The sequence below is a fragment of the Pocillopora damicornis genome, chromosome 1 (assembly GCF_964200805.1).
Source record: "Pocillopora damicornis chromosome 1, jaPocDami1.2, whole genome shotgun sequence".
NCBI classification, from domain to species: domain Eukaryota; kingdom Metazoa; phylum Cnidaria; class Anthozoa; order Scleractinia; family Pocilloporidae; genus Pocillopora; species Pocillopora damicornis.
Window position 1 is genome coordinate 17653950 of NC_142670.1, and position 19083 is coordinate 17673032.

The window sequence follows — 19083 nt, forward strand, 5'->3', positions numbered from 1 at the left end:
TTTATGCCAATGTCCACTAGATTACTGAAGACTTTAAACTTTTCCTCGCAGGACAGTTGATATGTGACGCATGACCAGTCAATGTTCCTAAAATAATGGCCTTGTTACTGTCTCGTTTGTCCCTGATTGAGATGTATTTCCTTGTTTTCTGGTTCAGGATTCGTTCCTTAGGTCTTACGAAAACTGTGCAATGATCCGAGAGCCCAAAGGGTGGATACGGCTCAGGAGTTGCAAAATGATCACCCATGTTAGTTAAAAATAAATCGAGTGTTGCGTTCCCTCTCGTAGGGAATTTCACGAGTTGCTTGAGCTTGAAATGCCTTTGCAGGCGGCTTGTATTGAGACGGTTGAAATCTCCTGTGAGAATAATCCCACAATTGGGAAGTGCAGCTTCTGCCAAAGTTAGACTTTTGAAGAAATGGTCATTCAGGATATGGGGATCGGATTCAGCGGGACTGGTCCGACCGGGGTAGTAAACAAGGCCAAATATTATACACGAAAACCCGCAAGGGGTTCTTGGTGGATTAAGCTTCAGCCATATTATTTCGTGATCGTTGCAGCATTGTAAATTTTCGGGGATTTCGAACTTGATATGATCTTGAATGTTATATACATACGCCGCCATGTTCGTGAGAGGATCGATCTTTCGGACGATATTATAACCATCAGTGTTTACAACAGAGTCATCAATATGTTATTTCAGCCAAGATTCCACGATGCATCCGACCTGAACGTTTAGCCGTAATAAGAGTTTTTGAACCTCATCTAGCTTCGGAACTAAGGACATAGTATTCACTAGCATTACTCTAGGGACGAAATGGACTGACGCTCGGTTTTGATGGCTAGGTTTCGTCTTGGAAACTGCGACAAGATTATTAAAATTCACTCCTCGCGTTAGATGCAGATTTGCATACTGAAAACACGGGGACGAAATCACAGGAATGTTAAACTGTTTCCTAGCTTCTTCGGCTCTTGTCTTCACGCCAGCTCTTCTCCCTCTCTTTGGATAGCCTACGGCCATCGTAAAGGGGAAAGAGTGTGTCACTTCGTTAGAAAAGAATCCGTGAAGAGATGTAACTCCGCTCCGTTGACTCTGCGAGGGTCGTGATGCTTGAGCGGTTCCAAGGATTGCGATGAAAATTACTCCAAAATGGAGCTCTACACGGACTACATACGAACAGAAGGGGCGCACATACGTTCCAGAAATCATTTATCGTGAGATGTGGCTTGTGGAGAAGACTGGAGCGGAGATTTTCGTTGAAATTGCCGAGGCGAACTCTAAACGCGTGCAGCCGTGACCGGCGCTTACATGCTTATATTGCTTACATGCAGTACATCGTGGGTCCATGTATCTCGTTTGAAGAACACTTCTGTTGTGTTCCGTTTCCTTCATTTAGTAGTTGGAGCTGACGACGCTGACTACTGTCTGCTGCTGCTTGAGAAACTGGTTGACCTTGCGCGAGCCGTGTACGGCTGAAACAAATTTCGAGAATTTTCCAGTACATGTCCGTCGGTTATCCGTCCGTTCACTGCACTGGCTACTGCACCGTACCTTGGAGGACCATTTTCGGGACCCTGGGATGTGTGTTCCCTATTAACACGGGTCGCCTCTTCTAATTATTATAAATTCACCGCTCTTTCGCGAAAAGCCGCCATGTTTCCAACCAAGACAGGGCAACGGAGAAGAAATAAATTAACATAATTATAATTTTGGCAGGAAATAATTTATCTTGTCCGAAACTCGTTTATGAGTGTTATGCCGAACTGCATGTTACCTTGACAAAACACCATGACGAAACGCACGCTATGAAAATGACAAATCACAACAGAAAAACTGCTATTCCCTATGTCAAAATTGAAGAATACTAGAATACAATGGCAAAATAGCAAAGTGTAACAGCCGAACGCCAAGGTACAGTGACAAATCAGCACATTGTAAAAGCTTAATAGTCAAATGTGATAGCATAATGTCATAACACAAGGACCAAATAGCATATTAAGGCGTCACATTGGAATAGCACAATTGCAAATCTCAATGTCATAACTGAAATTGTGGATATCATAATTAAACATTTATTTTTGACGGCGTAATTACTCCCCATACCTATGAAGTTTTAAGCCGTAGTAAAGGCGTAAATCGTTATCCCTTGTCAGCTTTTGTGCGGCCAATTTACCGGATCAAATCTTTTGGTCGCCCTAAATTATTTGTTCTACATTAGTGGAGGGGGTGAGCGCAAGGGAGAACAGGGGGCTGGAGACGGCAGGAAGCGGGAGCAGATATGGAAATCGCAACCTTTGAGAAGCTGAACCCAGCAAAGTTTTTTGTCTACCATTTAATGCCCACACAGAAAGAAAATTTCCTATTCGTTTCTTTATTACGTCAAAGGTCATAGATGCGATGTCATGAAAACTCAACAAATTTGTCGGTCTCTTGCAAGCTGTATCAGTAGAAAATTTTCCAGCGACCAAAGTGAGTCAGGTCAAATGTCGTCAAACGGCATAACTTCTTCCAGTCAGCTGTGTTTATATGTAAGATTTTACGCCAGTAACTAACGGCGTAATTTCTTCCAGTCGGTTTTTTCTAAACAGGTGGACTACACAAACATGCTATTTTAATTACAGTGACAGTGGTAGAAATCTATTAAAAGCAACCGAGCATAACACCGAATGTATACACGAGGTTCATGCACAAGCGAGTATTTTCTTGCGACAACTGACATGTTTCGAATATTTTATGCGAAGGTTTTATTTAGCTCTCACTCACGTGTTTACAACAACATTTACAGTTACATGTAATTTACTCTAAAATTATGCCAGTCAGATAGATTGTAAATTAAAGAACAATATAGGCGACAGGCCAATTTCAGCTAAAAACACGTCGACAGAGCTGGTATCTTTGTAAACAGCGGTTTGTTTATTTAGCACTCTAGAGGGAAAAATAAACTCAAAAAATTTACCTAAAACGGAGGTTTGCTCACTTAACAATAAAGGTAGGGTAATTTTTAAGTTAAAATTGATATATTTAAATGAATCAAAACAGAAGTAGAGAAAAAAAAGAGAGAGACAAACACGTCGAGTTTTGTCCCAAGAGTAGGAGTACAGTAAGAGTACAGCAAGAAAATGACCGAACTCCGTGAAAATGTACGCTAGATATTTTGGTCTGACGCGCTCGCTTTTGACGGGCCAAAGATAACGTTTTTACATGATAAAAACGAAGAATTGTTCGTTGAAAAGAGCTCTTGTATTTTATGTACATTCATATTTTTTACAAGACAAGAAGACTTATAATTAGTTTCGGCATTATTTTTCGATTCCATCAATAGAGTTGTCTCGACAAATAAATACCGTTCGGGATATTCACTCGAAAGTATTGTAATCGTTGTGTACTATATCGTCTACTGGAGAACCGAGCCATTAAAGAAAAAAGAGTGAAAAAGATAACGTTAGATTCTTGATGCCTTTCGCCGGGCGTGGTGTGCTCGATGAAAAGTTCCCCTCGACATTAACTGGTCGTAACATCTATATCAACGCAACAGCAGTTCGATCTGGAAATACCTTTGTTGCTTGACTCTGATGGTTAAAGCGAACGATGTTTATATCTCAAGACGGCTTTATTGAGAATTTCGAAAACTAATGTTGTAACTAAGGGTTCATGTTCCTCTTAGCTATATGAAATATTCAGGAAAGATTGATTCGTTAAAAATATTACTCTTCCATGATCTTTCTGACACTTATTACCACATAGAGCAACGGGTAAAATATAGATTTCAGCTCTCCTCGTTCGACCTGGCTCTGCGTTGAATTGATGCACGGCACATATATATGCTGTGTAACGTCACGTTATTGTCTAGTTTTTCAGGAAATTGCTTTCTTTTAAAGATGCATCTTGCGGCATTTCTCTGTTCCTATGGATACTTATCACCAAATAACTTGTGAATTGTGAAATTAACCAGTGTAGCCGACTTAGTAAAGGGCCTAGACAAGAAAAAAGAGATGGTGTGAAGGAAAACGATCTCAGCATTTCCTTCTTTATACTGTGCTTTTCATTGATAATGTAATGTAGAAAATACGCATTTAAGCTTCCTTTCTTTTTTTTTCTCAGAGAAATACTGGCAAAGATAGTCAATCTGGTAAAAAAGCTATCAATGATGTAAGAACGAAAACTGTGATGCAGAGTACAATTGACGACTACACTCGCCGAGTGAAATTCAGGTACACGTGGCCCAAGCTCTCTATGAGACAGAAGCTTCTTACGGATGTTTAGGCTCTCCTCTGTAACTCTCCAGAGAGAATTTTAAATGACCAGCCTTTTTTAAAGTCCAGCAAACCCGCGGTAAGAAGTTCTTGTGAAACCCGGAGACAGTTACAACACGGTAGGCCTGGACGCAAGTCAAATCTCTACCCAAAGATCAGCCCCTAGTCGAACATACTTGACCAATAATGACACTCAGCCACCCGTGGAAAGAAAAAGAGTGGTGGAAATCCCGCGCTTATAAAGTGTCTATAAGTCTTCGATAAGCTTAAACACAACTATCTGGCTTTCGCGCTGAAGAGTATCGAAAAATTATCCCTATCTTCGGAGTAAATATCAAAACAACATAAAATCGTTGCATGATATAATATACTTAAAAGATTATAAAGGAAAAAAATAATAGAAATTAAAACTTTAGAGCAAGTCCTGCTCAGGGGGAAATCGAAGGTGAACATTCAATACTACAATGATTCCTTTACTAAATTTCCTTACACATTTTTCTTAGATAATCTAATTAGCGAACGAATTTTCCTGAGGCAATAGACGTTTCAAAGAAATTTTTTCTAGTCCAGGTGTTAATGCAGCTTTATTAAGATATTGTTCATAACCGTTTTCCATCGAGCTTTAAGACCAGTTCCTATTTAACTTCCACCGATGCGTTAAAGATACTTTCATGAGCGAGAAAATGTAAGTTTATTCTCAGGCTAATAAAACAGCTTCGTTATCATCAAATTGGATACCTATCGAATTTGGTTACACAATTGGTCATGAATGAAGTGACATTAACTGTGTTCAAATTTGTCAGCGTCTCGCGAACTGTAGCAGGCAAAATTCCTCAGCACACAAAGCGAGTCGGGTCAAATGACTTTAAAGCTCCATTGATCAGTCTCAGAATCCCATAATTGAACAACATATCGCATTCTGATTGGTCAACGAAGGGAAGTATTTAGTGTGGAATTGCGAGTTGAAAACGAGGCTAAGTGGTATTGTTTTGCATCTGCGTAAACATAACACATATCGTCAAATTGTTATAAAGTTTTCTACAATGTCATTTTAAGGTTTTTTTTAAAAACCATTGTCAACTTTTGAAGAGCCAAAAACTAAAAGAAGCGTTTTTGAAAGTGAGTCAGAGGTTCTTCCCTGTTTCGAAATGAACTACAAATTCTTGGAGAGGCATAAAAGCTGGAAAATCCTGTGAACACGGCCCAGAAAATGGCATGCAAATGTTCAACCAAACAAGACAAAGTAGCAACAACGGAAGAAGTGCCAGAGTCGATTGTCATATATACAGAGGAAGAAATAAATACCTTTCATCGCGATGTTAAACTTTCAGTGCTTGTGCTTGGACATTTTATTTCTTTCAGTTTTGCCTCCAAAAGAGGTAAAAGGTGTAAATTATTTTCCTTCTCGAGCAAATGATTCGGAAATTTGAAAAAACTTTTAAAGATAAACGGCTTTGAACTCAGTGAAATACATCTATTATCCTTGATATAGTGTGAAGCTTGTTAAAAAGTTTGAAAACAAATGTAAAAACAAGCACAGGGAAAACTAAAGTCGTCGAAGATTGAAATGTGTACGACTGATCTTGTTTCCTATTCGCTAACGCAATGAAAGTTCCAACAGTTGACTTTGAAATGGCTTTCTGGGGCGCGCGCCCAGGATAAAAACAAACAAGATTATAACTGTTTCATTTTTTCTTACTTTCCTACTATTATGCGATTCAAGAAAATTCGTTACCAGACGAGGGAATTTCGAAGTAAATTACACTTGAAACCCGATATCGGTTTTCAAGTGCAATTTAACGCGGAATTTCCTCGTCAGGTAATGAATTGTCCAATAGTATTTTTTTTTCAATAAAAATTCAGTCCATATAAGACCTCGTTTCTGCAAATGCCTTTTGCTAAAAAATCAGATGATAACATAGTCGCATGATACCGGTCTACAAATGTATATAACACTGTCTGCAGCCAGCCGTAAACTTGTGCCTTACTGATAGCACTAGAGGTGGGGAAACTAAACCACGAACAAGTCCATTTTCATTCGTATTTATTAACCTAGATCTTCCTGCAGAAAACGCAGGAAATGGCATTTCCGAGACCCTTCATGTAAACATTTTCTGCCCCCAGACCCCTTAGTTTAGACGGTCTTTAGCGCTCGAAATTATCTTCTCGTGCGTTCTCCTTAAAAATCTCACGCTTCAACTTCTCGAAGAAATCGGAATAATTTTACAAAGTGATTACTCGGCGCCATCCACTTACACCAGCGCTACGCTTAAAAATACAAACTTATCAACAATTTGTCGGCGGTGTGACGGTACCGGTGTAATTCGTAATTTCGTTCGTCGCTACATTGGTGCATTGCATGACGCAACAAGGTTTGTCGGATGTAATGTATTAGTACGACCCTTAGAAAGCCAATATCACAATGACAACGAGAATTTTTACTATCATAATTCCCCCCGCGGTGGATATTTGATTAGATAAACTAAAAGCAGGGAATTAGACAGGAATACCAAACGTTACGTTTGGCTTTTCGATTTGATTTCGAAATGGCATGATACGTTTTGCCGCAGCTTTAAAGTAAAACCTAGGTTTTTGATGCTTCGTGTCAACCTAAAGACGGGTGTTGAAGAGACTAAATGAACACAATTGTTATTAATTTGAAACACGTTATTACCTACTAGTCTTTGTTGGTGATTGTCGTTTTGCTAAGTTTAGTATTTGCGTCTTCGTGACTTTGTCACCTTTGTTAAATAGTCATATATTGTGAGCGAGTATTTTTCACATCCCAAGAAAGTATTGGTAGCAGAGTGTCAGAGTGCCCAATGCGCCATGTCATAACATAACTTAGATACAACGCGCGCTCTGATTAATCAAAAATCTATTGTAATTTCTCTGTAAAATCAAATAAATCTGAAATATCTTCCCGTCCTGCTGCTACTACTGGCGAATTCCTAAAGTTTAATTTGCTAAAAGCTTTTGGTTTGAAAGAAACGAGGTGAACACTTTGAACGCCAAAAACAACCACAAAAATTTAACTTTTCTAACAATATCAATGTCACCGATTGCTCTGTTTTAGGGATTTTAAAGTGAAAGACCTTCAGAAACTCTCCACTAACGCTTCCCAAACCACTCGCCAAGATCAGGGAAAAACTTTATATGTTCCTGCTCAAGAAAATCGCCCTAGAAAACTAAAGGCATTTTCCTTTAGATATTTCTGAGAATCTTATCTACTGGATATATGAAAAAAAAACCCTTCGAAAGTAGATGTGCACTCAAGATTTTTGGCAATTCCGTTTGCTGTCCGCGATTTCAACTTCTACCTGATAGTTTTTGCCAAGTTTAGGCATTACAAACACTTTTGTAAATTTTAACAACGACTCCATGGCAATTTTAATTCAAGCTGAGACAACTTAAGCAAATTTTGTTACAGGAGAATAGTGTACCGCGAGTAAACAAAACAGTTGGACGACGCTTGAATCAGTACACACGAAACACGGCTCGATTTTGTTGTCGATTTCTTCGCTTTCAGACGTGATGTGGTCTAGTACTGTTATTAAATAATTAAAAGTTAAATCCTCACAATGAAAATAAACTCCACCAGTTAAAATCCTACAACTGAATTTACTTTTCAAAATAAAAACACTTCCGCAAGTAATTAAAGCTGCTTTCTATGCTTGCTAACTTTCAAAGCTTTCCGTACAGACTATCATGAAGAATTCTTCACTAACACGTTATTGTTTATAAATTGTTTTCGCGTTCTCTCAACATCCAAAGTGGTTTATATACGACGGCAAAGTGATGCTTAGCTATCCCGGAGTAACGCACGCGAGATTTTCGCTTTTAGCCGTTGCAGGGTACTAGCCATTAAAATCGCCTCTTTGTGCTATATTATCTCAATGGTTTCGTATATACTACGAGTACGTTTCGGTGGTAGGGTAAGGCTAAAACCAAGGGAAAAATTGAACATGTTTTAGTTCCGCAAATCATCGAGAGTTGGGAAACCGCGATCCTTTGTCACGCTCAAGACTATATATTCTTTATTTTCATTTTTGTGCCTTTCGGTCGTGGATTTGCATTATATTTTATCCAAGGCATTTGCTTCCTTTCTTCACTTTTCACGTGAAAGGCTTGTTTAAGTAGTTAAGTTCAATTTGTTGGGGAAAATTGCCAATGCAAAATCGTTCACAACGGAATTCAGAGAAAAGTTTTTGTTAAAGGTTTTTGTATGAGGCTACTTTCATATTCCATTTTGTATTACCACATAAAACTTTCTTTCCATTCTTTCCATTTGTAACCTCAAAATCTCTCGAAAAAGAAACAATTTCTTTGATTCAATGCTACACGCACTCCTCATCCACTAAATATTCCTGTCTCCCCAAACAAATTTGAAAAATATTTTACACCCAAAAGGCTTGGAAAAAGGACACAACGGAAACAACCTTAATTTAAGCGCCGGAAAATAATGGATATCAACAGGGAGAAAAGCGCTCTCCCAATACCTGGTGTTGTTTCCTATTACAAATCACCATTAGGATCTCTATTTTATGGTTGCTAACAAATTTCTGGGTGCCGCTAGTTACCTACATTTTGCTGAATAGCTGTAAGCTATGAAGAATTTCTAAAGAGTAAAGACTTAGACTAGAACAATTGGTACCATTACCAACCTTTTTCGATGTATTTTTTGAATATGTAAGCGATCTTCACAGTAATGAACACTACTTAAGTAGTAGTGAAAAGAAGGCCTGTACGTGATTTGAACCCATTACCTTTGCGATACCGGTGCAGTGCTCTATCAACTGAGCTAACAAGCCAAGGGGGAGCTGGTGTTGGTTCCAAATAAACCCTGAACTTAAGTAGTGTTTATTACTGCGAGGATCGCTTTCATATTCACGTCTGTAACCGCAGTTCATCAAATATATGACTTCCATATATTCACAACCGATGTAATTTTTATTCCTTTTCTTCTATTTTCTTTCTTTTCTTTTTTTCTTTTTTTGCGATTAAAACGCATACAAAACATCCCGCGCAGTATCACTGAATTTCTTAGTGCGTGCATTCTGAGTCAGAGAAACTGAACGATTAGGTAACCAAAGTATACGAATATATTTATGTCAAACAAAACTAACTTTACACTTATGGACAGAATATGGTTTCATTCTAAGCTTGAGTCACAAAATCCCCGAACCTCCTTTTTGTAAGATATTTGCCTCCCTTTTGTACCAGCTTCATGTGTTTTTTCAAGTAAGCTTTCAAGATCTTGTTCTCGTAAGTTTGTTTTATCAATCCAAATTATTGTTTTCAAAAGACTCCACTTCACTAATCCTCCATTTGTATATTATCGCAGTGAATGGAGAGCTGGTTTGTCCGTGAATATGGAAATTTTGGCGAGAGAAGAAACAATTTCGTTATAAAATGTCGTCTGCGGTACATACTTGAGCACCCATTTCGAATCCTTGTTTACCCATTTCTAACTGCATGACCACACAGCTAAAAAGGTTCATTTCTAGGGCTGGTCATTTTTTGAAAAAAAATTATCATTTAGGGAGACGAGAAGTAGCACATAGAGTAGAGGTCAAAACAAGGGAGAGGTGGATCGAAGGGTACTGTGCATCAGCATTAGAGGAAAGAGGACATATCGGTCATTTAGAGATGAAGCATTATTTGTCTGTTCAGTAGATTTGGATTTAAAGCGTCTTTTGAATAAATAAAAAAGAGAATAAACTTACAAGTCCGATAGCAAGATGTTTTTGCTAAAAATGTCTGATGGTAATCCCTTCAACTGATTGTTGTCCAACCGCCTAACAAAAAGTCATTTAAAGGCGGTATTTAGTAGGTTACACCAATTAAGGAAGGTCAGGAAGCACATAAAATGCTTGCAAACAGACTGTTAGCGTCAATAAACTATGAATGTTGTTGTAAATACGTGAGCGTGAGCTAAATAAAATCTTCGCACACATAAAATATTCGAAACATGTTAGTTGTCCCAAGAAAATACTCGCTTGTGCATGAACCTCGTGTATACATTCGGTGTTTTGCTCGGTTGCTTTTAATAGATTTCTACCACTGTCACTGTAATTAAAATAGCATGTTTGTGTAGTCCACCTGTTTAGAAAAAACCGACTGGAAGAAATTACACCGTTAGCCACTGGCGTAAAATCTTACATACAGACACAACTGACTGGAAGAAATTACGCCGTTTGACGACATTTGACCTGACTCACTTTGGTTGCTGGAAAATTTTCTACTGATACAGCTTGCAGGAGACCGAAAAATTTGTTGAGCTTTCATGACATCGCATCTATGACCTTTGACGTAATAAAGAAACGAATAGGAAATTTTCTTTCTGTGTGGGCATTAAATGGTAGACAAATGACTTTGCTGAGTTCGGCTTCTCAAAGGTTGCGATTTCCATCTCTGCTCCCGCTTCCTGCCGTCTCCAGCCCCCTGTTCTTCCTGGCACTCACCCCACTCCACTAATGTAGAACAAATAATTTGGGGCGACCAAAAGATTTGATCCAGTAAATTGGCCGCACAAAAGCTGACAAGGGATAACGATTTACGCCTTTACTACGGCTTAAAACTTCATAGGTATGGGGTGTAATTACCGTCAAAAATAAATGTTTAATTATGATATCCACAATTTCAGTTATGACATTGAGATGTGCAATTGTGCTATTTTGCCATTGCATTCTAGTATTCTTCAATTTCGACATAGGGAGTAGCAGTTTTGCTGTTGTGATTTGTCATTTTCATAGCGTACGTTTCGTTATGTTGTTTTGTCAAGGTAACATGCATCAACGTGATTGCAAACCAAAAATAAACCTACAAATGTCTTCTTCATTTCTGGAGTTAAAAAGTTAAGGCGATTTGTCAGATAGATACAGTCTTAACCTATAAAATTTTACACACATGGCAATCCTCTAAAACCGCCTCGATGGGATCTTGGTTCAGATTGCACTGTACAGGTCTTATGTAGGCGATTGCTTATCCCAATCCCGCACAGTCGCGTAAAAAGTTTACAGTGTATCCTGAATTTGGAGGAGGAATACTGCTTAATTCAGAAGGGCCCAGACCTCGTCGTAGTATTTCGAACCCTCCACCAGCAATTAACTTAGGGTAGCTTTCTTCTAGCTTCGTCTTGACTTCCGTTGCGTTGACCTTACTGTTGAAGCAAATTTTTTTGCGGCCTAGACCGGGCTGTTGCAATTGGATTTTAAACGACCTGCAAGGGACTGCTATCTTCCCTTTATATGTGAGACAAAAAATTTGTAATAATAGATTGGTTGGTTTATTACTAAATCATATCGCAGTAAAATACTGAATTGCGTATTTATTTACAAGCTACTAATATACAATTATAAATATAATGGCTTAAAGTTCTATTAAAAGGGGTTCTCATTCATCTCAAATTTGAGTTGGTTACAGCCGCACACTTCACGAAAAACGAATTAGCAAACGCTTTGTCTTGGCTGCTGGTACATTGTACGTTCTTTGGCGCCTGAAATTATAATCAGGGCTGTAGGCTTCAGGAATTATGTGATGTAGTTTCTGTCCTGATTCTCGCTGATTGATCTAAATAAAGACTTTGTAATGTCTTCGTGGTGTTCCCTGATAGAGGTCAAACAGGCGCGCTCCAACGCTTCCCTGTACGGCATTCTAGGAGAAATACACGCCAGAGCTTTTTTCTGAACACTTTCTAACTCCGACTGTAAATACTGAGGTAGAGAAAAATGGAAAACTGGAGAAGCGTAGTCAAGGGAAGATCTAATACATGTGCAGTAGTAGGAGACAAGATCTTCGACTGGAACGCGTGCACGTTTAAGTTGCACAAGGACATAGATTTTCCTAGTTGCTATCTTTATTAAACTATCAACGTGATCGTTCCATGTTAGTGTGCTGTTGATGATAATGCTCAGAAGCTTGTTAGAAGTTGTTGCTTGGATCTGTATCCCATCAACTGTGACTGGGTCGAAGTATTCCGGGGAACGACGGAAGCTGATGGTAAGCTCTTTAGTCTTCTCAAGGTTTAGCTAGAATAAATTTTCCGCTGACCAGTTGGAAACGTGGTCTACTGCTTCTTGTGCTCTACTTTGTTGCCCCTTCGGTACTTTTTCTGACAAGGTGGTATCATCCACGTACTTCCACATCCCAAAGAGCGCACTGGGGATCAAGACGTCGTTGATCATAAGCAAAAAAAGCCACGGCCCCAATTTAGTCCCTTGCGGGACACCTGCTGGTACCGCGCCCCATTCAGACAAACATTCTCGGCTGAGTTTCACCCTCTGGGACCGATATGACAGGAAATCCAGGATCCAGTTAACGATACTGTTGGGGATCTCGACTTCCGTGAGTTTGGCCGCCAGAGTTCCGTGATCAATAAAATCAAAAGCCTTGCGGTAATCGAAGAGGAAAACACGCACAGATGCGCTATTTCCGTCTGTTGCTTGGAGTCATTCGTGGATCATACTTAACAGAGCGAGGACAGTGGATGAACCTGATACGGTGCCAAACTGGTTTGAATCGGCTATCCTCTCTAAGGCTGGTCTTATGTAATCTGATACTACGAAGTCCTCTGCAACCTTGGAAAGCGATGCGATTAGCGAGATCGGTCTGAGTTCTTTCTTGGGATCTACGACTTGTCTTACTTTCGGGGGTGGAGTAACGACCGCGTGCTTCCAAACAGATGGTAATTTCTGCTCTTTGTATGATGAGTTAAGAATGTTAGCTATTGGTTGGTATAGCAGTTCCACGTACTCCTTTAAGAAGCAGTTAGACAGGCCGTCGGGGCCTGGGGCGTTGTGTTTATTCAGGTGTAACAAATTTCCATAGACTCGCTCTGGGGTGGCTTCTAGAAACACCGGGTTGTCCTTTAATGGTAGCGGGTAAACACCCTGCTCTCGGTTTAATGGTTAAAATTGACGGAACGGTTTTAATAGGGCCTCATTGATACCGTTGGTGATTTCAGGCGCGGACAAATTCTCCAAGTCCGGGACGTTTAGGGCGTTTAGTAGGTTCACATTCTGACACTTTGCGCCACTAACCTTGTTAACCTCTTTCCACCACGAACGAGGGTTTACACCTTTAAGATCTTGGACTTTGGAAGCGTAGTATTTCCCTTTGCATAGTTTCCTTTCTTTGTTAACAGCGTTTCTATAGAACTTATATGCCAGGCCATGCCTGTTGGAATAGAAGGCTTGTTGGCGCATGCGTATAAGCTTTTTTTAGCCTAACTGACATCCAGGGACAATCTTTTGGGTAAATGCGAATTGACCTTTCGGGCATGATATTGTTTATGCCAATTTCCACTAGATTACTAAAGACTTTAAGCTTTTCCTCGCAGGACGGTTGATACGTGACGCATGACCAGTCAATGTTCCTAAAATAACGGCCGAGGCGTGCCTTGTTACTGTCCCGTTTGTCCCTGATTGAGATGAATTTCCTTGTTTTCTGGTTCGGGATTCGTTCCTTAGGTCTTACGAAAACTGTGCAATGATCCGAGAGCCCAAAGGGTGGATACGACTCAGGAGTTGCAAAATGATCACCCATGTTAGTTAAAAATAAATCGAGCGTTGCGTTCCCTCTCGTAGGGAATTTCACGAGTTGCTTGAGCTTGAAATGCTTTTGCAGGCGGCTTGTATTGAGACGGTTGAAATCTCCTGTGAGAATAATCCCACAGTTGGGAAGTACAGCTTCTGCCAAAGTTAGACTTTCGAAGAGATGGTCATTCAGGATATGGGGATCGGATTCTGCGGGACTGGTCCGACCGGGGTAGTAAACAAGGCCAAATATTATCCACGAAAACCCGCAAGGGGTTCTTGGTGAATTAAGCTTCAGTCATATTATTTCGTGATCGTTGCAGCATTGTAAATTTTCAGGGATTTCGAACTTGATATGATCTTGAATGTTATATACATACGCCGCCATGTTCGTGAGAGGATCGATCTTTCGGACGATATTATAACCATCAGTGTTTACAACAGAATCATGAATATGTTGTTTCAGCCAAGATTCCACGATGCATCCGACCTGAACGTTTAGCCGTAATAAGAGTTTTTGAACCTCATCTAGCTTCGGAACTAAGGACATAGTATTCGCTAGCATTACTCTAGGGACGAAATGGACTGACGCTCGGTTTTGATGGCTAGGTTTCGTCTTGGAAACTGCGACAAGGTTATTAAAATTCACTCCCCGCGTTAGATGCATATTTGCATACTGAAAACACGGGGACGAAATCACAGGAATGTTAAACTGTTTCCTAGCTTCTTCGGCTCTTGTCTTCACGCCAGCTCTTCTCCCTCTCTTTGGATAGCCTACGGCCATCGTAAAGGGGAAAGAGTGTGTCACTTCGTTAGAAAAGAATCCGTGAAGAGATGTAACTCCGCTCCGTTGACTCTGCGAGGGTCGTGATGCTTGAGTGGTTCCAAGGATTGCGATGAAAATTACTCCAAAATGGAGCCCTAGACGGACTACATACGAACAGAAGGGGCGCACATACGTTCCAGAAATCATTTATCGTGAGATGTGGCTTGTGGAGAAGACTGGAGCGGAGATTTTCGTTGACATTGCCGAGGCGAACTCTAAACGCGTGCAGCCGTGATCGGCGCTTACATGCTTATATTGCTTACATGCAGTACATCGTGGGTCCATGTATCTCGTTTGAAGAACACTTCTGTTGTGTTCCGTTTCCTTCATTAAGTAGTTGGAGCTGACGACGCTGACTGCTGTCTGCTGCTGCTTGAGAAACTGGTTGACCTTGCGCGAGCCGTGTACGGCTGAAACAAATTTCGAGAATTTTCCAGTACATGTCCGTCGGTTATCCGTCCGTTCACTGCACTGGCTACTGCACCGTACCTTGGAGGACCATTTTCGGGACCCTGGGATGTGTGTTCCCTATTAACACGGGTCGCCTCTTCTAATAATTATAAATTCACCGCTCTTTCGCGAAAAGCCGCCATGTTTCCAACCAAGACAGGGCAACGGAGAAGAAATAAATTAACATAATTATAATTTTGGCAGGAAATAATTTATCTTGTCCGAAACTCGTTTATGAGTGTCATGCCGAACTGCATGTTACCTTGACAAAACACCATAACGAAACGCACGCTATGAAAATGACAAATCACAACAGAAAAACTGCTATTCCCTATGTCAAAATTGAAGAATACTAGAATACAATGGCAAAATAGCAAAGTGTAACAGCCGAACGCCAAGGTACAGTGACAAATCAGCACATTGTAAAAGCTTAATAGTCAAATGCGATAGCATAATGTCATAACACAAGGACCAAATAGCATATTAAGGCGTCACATTGGAATAGCACAATTGCAAATCTCAATGTCATAACTGAAATTGTGGATATCATAATTAAACATTTATTTTTGACGGTAATTACACCCCATACCTATGAAGTTTTAAGCCGTAGTAAAGGCGTAAATCGTTATCCCTTGTCAGCTTTTGTGCGGCCAATTTACCGGATCAAATCTTTTGGTCGCCCCAAATTATTTGTTCTACATTAGTGGAGGGGGTGAGCGCAAGGGAGAACAGGGGGCTGGAGACGGCAGGAAGCGAGAGCAGATATGGAAATCGCAACCTTTTAGAAGCCGAACCCAGCAAAGTTTTTAGTCTACCATTTAATGCCCACACAGAAAGAAAATTTCCTATTCGTTTCTTTATTACGTCAAAGGTCATAGATGCGATGTCATGAAAACTCAACAAATTTGTCGGTCTCTTCCAAGCTGTATCAGTAGAAAATTTTCCAGCGACCAAAGTGAGTCAGGTCAAATGTCGTCAAACGGCATAACTTCTTCCAGTCAGCTGTGTTTATACGTAAGATTTTACGCCAGTAACCAACGGCGTAATTTCTTCCAGTCGGTTTTTTCTAAACAGGTGGACTACACAAACATGCTATTTTAATTATAGTGACAGTGGTAGAAATCTATTAAAAGCAACCGAGTATAACACCGAATGTATACACGAGGTTCATGCACAAGCGAGTATTTTCTTGCGACAACTGACATGTTTCGAATATTTTATGCGAAGGTTTTATTTAGCTCTGACTCACGTGTTTACAACAACATTTATAGTTACATGTAATTTACTCTAAAATTATGCCAGTCGGATAGATTGTAAATTAAAGAACAATATAGGCGACAGGCCAATTTCAGCTAAAAACACGTCGACAGAGCTGGTATCTTTGTAAACAGCGGTTTGTTTATTTAGCACTCTAGAGGGAAAAATAAACTCAAAAAATTTACCTAAAACGGAGGTTTGCTCACTTAACAATAAAGGTAGGGTAATTTTTAAGTTAAAATTGATATATTTAAATGAATCAAAACAGAAGTAGAGAAAAAAAAGAGAGAGACAAACACGTCGAGTTTTGTCCCAAGAGTAGGAGTACAGTAAGAGTACAGCAAGAAAATGACCGAACTCCGTGAAAATGTACGCTAGATATTTTGGTCTGACGCGCTCGCTTTTGACGGGCCAAAGATAACGTTTTTACATGATAAAAACGAAGAATTGTTCGTTGAAAAGAGCTCTTGTATTTTATGTACATTCATATTTTTTACAAGACAAGAAGACTTATAATTAGTTTCGGCATTATTTTTCGATTCCATCAATAGAGTTGTCTCGACAAATAAATACCGTTCGGGATATTCACTCGAAAGTATTGTAATCGTTGTGTACTATATCGTCTACTGGAGAACCGAGCCATTAAAGAAAAAAGAGTGAAAAAGATAACGTTAGATTCTTGATGCCTTTCGCCGGGCGTGGTGAGCTCGATGAAAAGTTCCCCTCGACATTAACTGGTCGTAACATCTATATCAACGCAACAGCAGTTCGATCTGGAAATACCTTTGTTGCTTGACTCTGATGGTTAAAGCGAACGATGTTTATATCTCAAGACGGCTTTATTGAGAATTTCGAAAACTAATGTTGTAACTAAGGGTTCATGTTCCTCTTAGCTATATGAAATATTCAGGAAAGATTGATTCGTTAAAAATATTACTCTTCCATGATCTTTCTGACACTTATTACCACATAGAGCAACGGGTAAAATATAGATTTCAGCTCTCCTCGTTCGACCTGGCTCTGCGTTGAATTGATGCACGGCACATATATATGCTGTGTAACGTCACGTTATTGTCTAGTTTTTCAGGAAATTGCTTTCTTCTAAAGATGCATCTTGCGGCATTTCTCTGTTCCTATGGATACTTATCACCAAAAGACTTGTGAATTGTGAAATTAACCAGTGTAGCCGACTTAGTAAAGGGCCTAGACAAGAAAAAAGAGATGGTGTGAAGGAAAACGATCTCAGCATTTCCTTCTTTACACTGTGCTTTTCATTGATAATGTAATGTAGAAAATACGCATTTAAGCTTCCTTTCTTTTTTTTTCTTTTTTTTTCTTAGAGAAATACTGGCAAAGATAGTCAATCTGGTAAAAAAGCTATCAATGATGTAAGAACGAAAACTGTGATGCAGAGTACAATTGACGACTACACTCGCCGAGTGAAATTCAGGTACACGTGGCCCAAGCTCTCTATGAGACAGAAGCTTCTTACGGATGTTTAGGCTCTCCTCTGTAACTCTCCAGAGAGAATTTTAAATGACCAGCCTTTTTTAAAGTCCAGCAAACCCGCGGTAAGAAGTTCTTGTGAAACCCGGAGACAGTTACAACACGGTAGGCCTGGACGCAAGTCAAATCTCTACCCAAAGATCAGCCCCTAGTCGAACATACTTGACCAATAATGACACTCAGCCACCCGTGGAAAGAAAAAGAGTGGTGGAAATCCCGCGCTTATAAAGTGTCTATAAGTCTTCGATAAGCTTAAACACAACTATCTGGCTTTCGCGCTGAAGAGTATCGAAAAATTATCCCTATCTTCGGAGTAAATATCAAAACAACATAAAATCGTTGCATGATATAATATACTTAAAAGATTATAAAGGAAAAAATAAGAGAAATTAAAACTTTAGAGCAAGTCCTGCTCAGGGGGAAATCGAAGGTGAACATTCAATACTACAATGATTCCTTTACTAAATTTCCTTACACATTTTTCTTAGATAATCTAATTAGCGAACGAATTTTCCTGAGGCAATAGACGTTTCAAAGAAATTTTTTCTAGTCCAGGTGTTAATGCAGCTTTATTAAGATATTGTTCATAACCGTTTACCATCGAGCTTTAAGACCAGTTCCTATTTAACTTCCACCGATGCGTTAAAGATACTTTCATGAGCGAGAAAATGTAAGTTTATTCTCAGGCTAATAAAACAGCTTCGTTATCATCAAATTGGATACCTATCGAATTTGGTTACACAATTGGTCATGAATGAAGTGACATTAACTGTGTTCAAATTTGTCAGCGTCTCGCGAACTGTAGCAGGCAAAATTCCTCAGCACACAAAGCGAGTCGGGTCAAATGACTTTAAAGCTCCATTGATCAGTCTCAGAATCCCATAATTGAACAACATATCGCATTCTGATTGGTCAACGAAGGGAAGTATTTAGTGTGGAATTGCAAGTTGAAAACGAGGCTAAGTGGTATTGTTTTGCATCTGCGTAAACATAACACATATCGTCAAATTGTTATAAAGTTTTCTACAATGTTATTTTAAGGTTTTTTTTAAAAACCATTGTCAACTTTTGAAGAGCCAAAAACTAAAAGAAGCGTTTTTGAAAGTGAGTCAGAGGTTCTTCCCTGTTTCGAAATGAACTACAAATTCTTAGAGAGGCATAAAAGCTGGAAAATCCTGTGAACACGGCCCAGAAAATGGCAAGCAAAAGTTCAACCAAACAAGACAAAGTAGCGACAACGGAAGAAGTGCCAGG

The 19083-nt window shown here is 39.6% G+C and overlaps 1 protein-coding gene across 1 annotated transcript in view; it reads right to left on the bottom strand.

Moving 5' to 3' along the window:
- LOC149052428 (uncharacterized) overlaps positions 1 to 19083 on the bottom strand; it is a 90523-nt gene that overhangs the window by 51967 nt on the left and 19473 nt on the right. The window contains exon 6 of the mRNA XM_089194984.1: positions 9981 to 10052. Coding sequence (XP_089051110.1) covers positions 9981 to 10052 — 72 coding nt within the window. The remainder of the gene's footprint in view (positions 1 to 9980; positions 10053 to 19083) is intronic.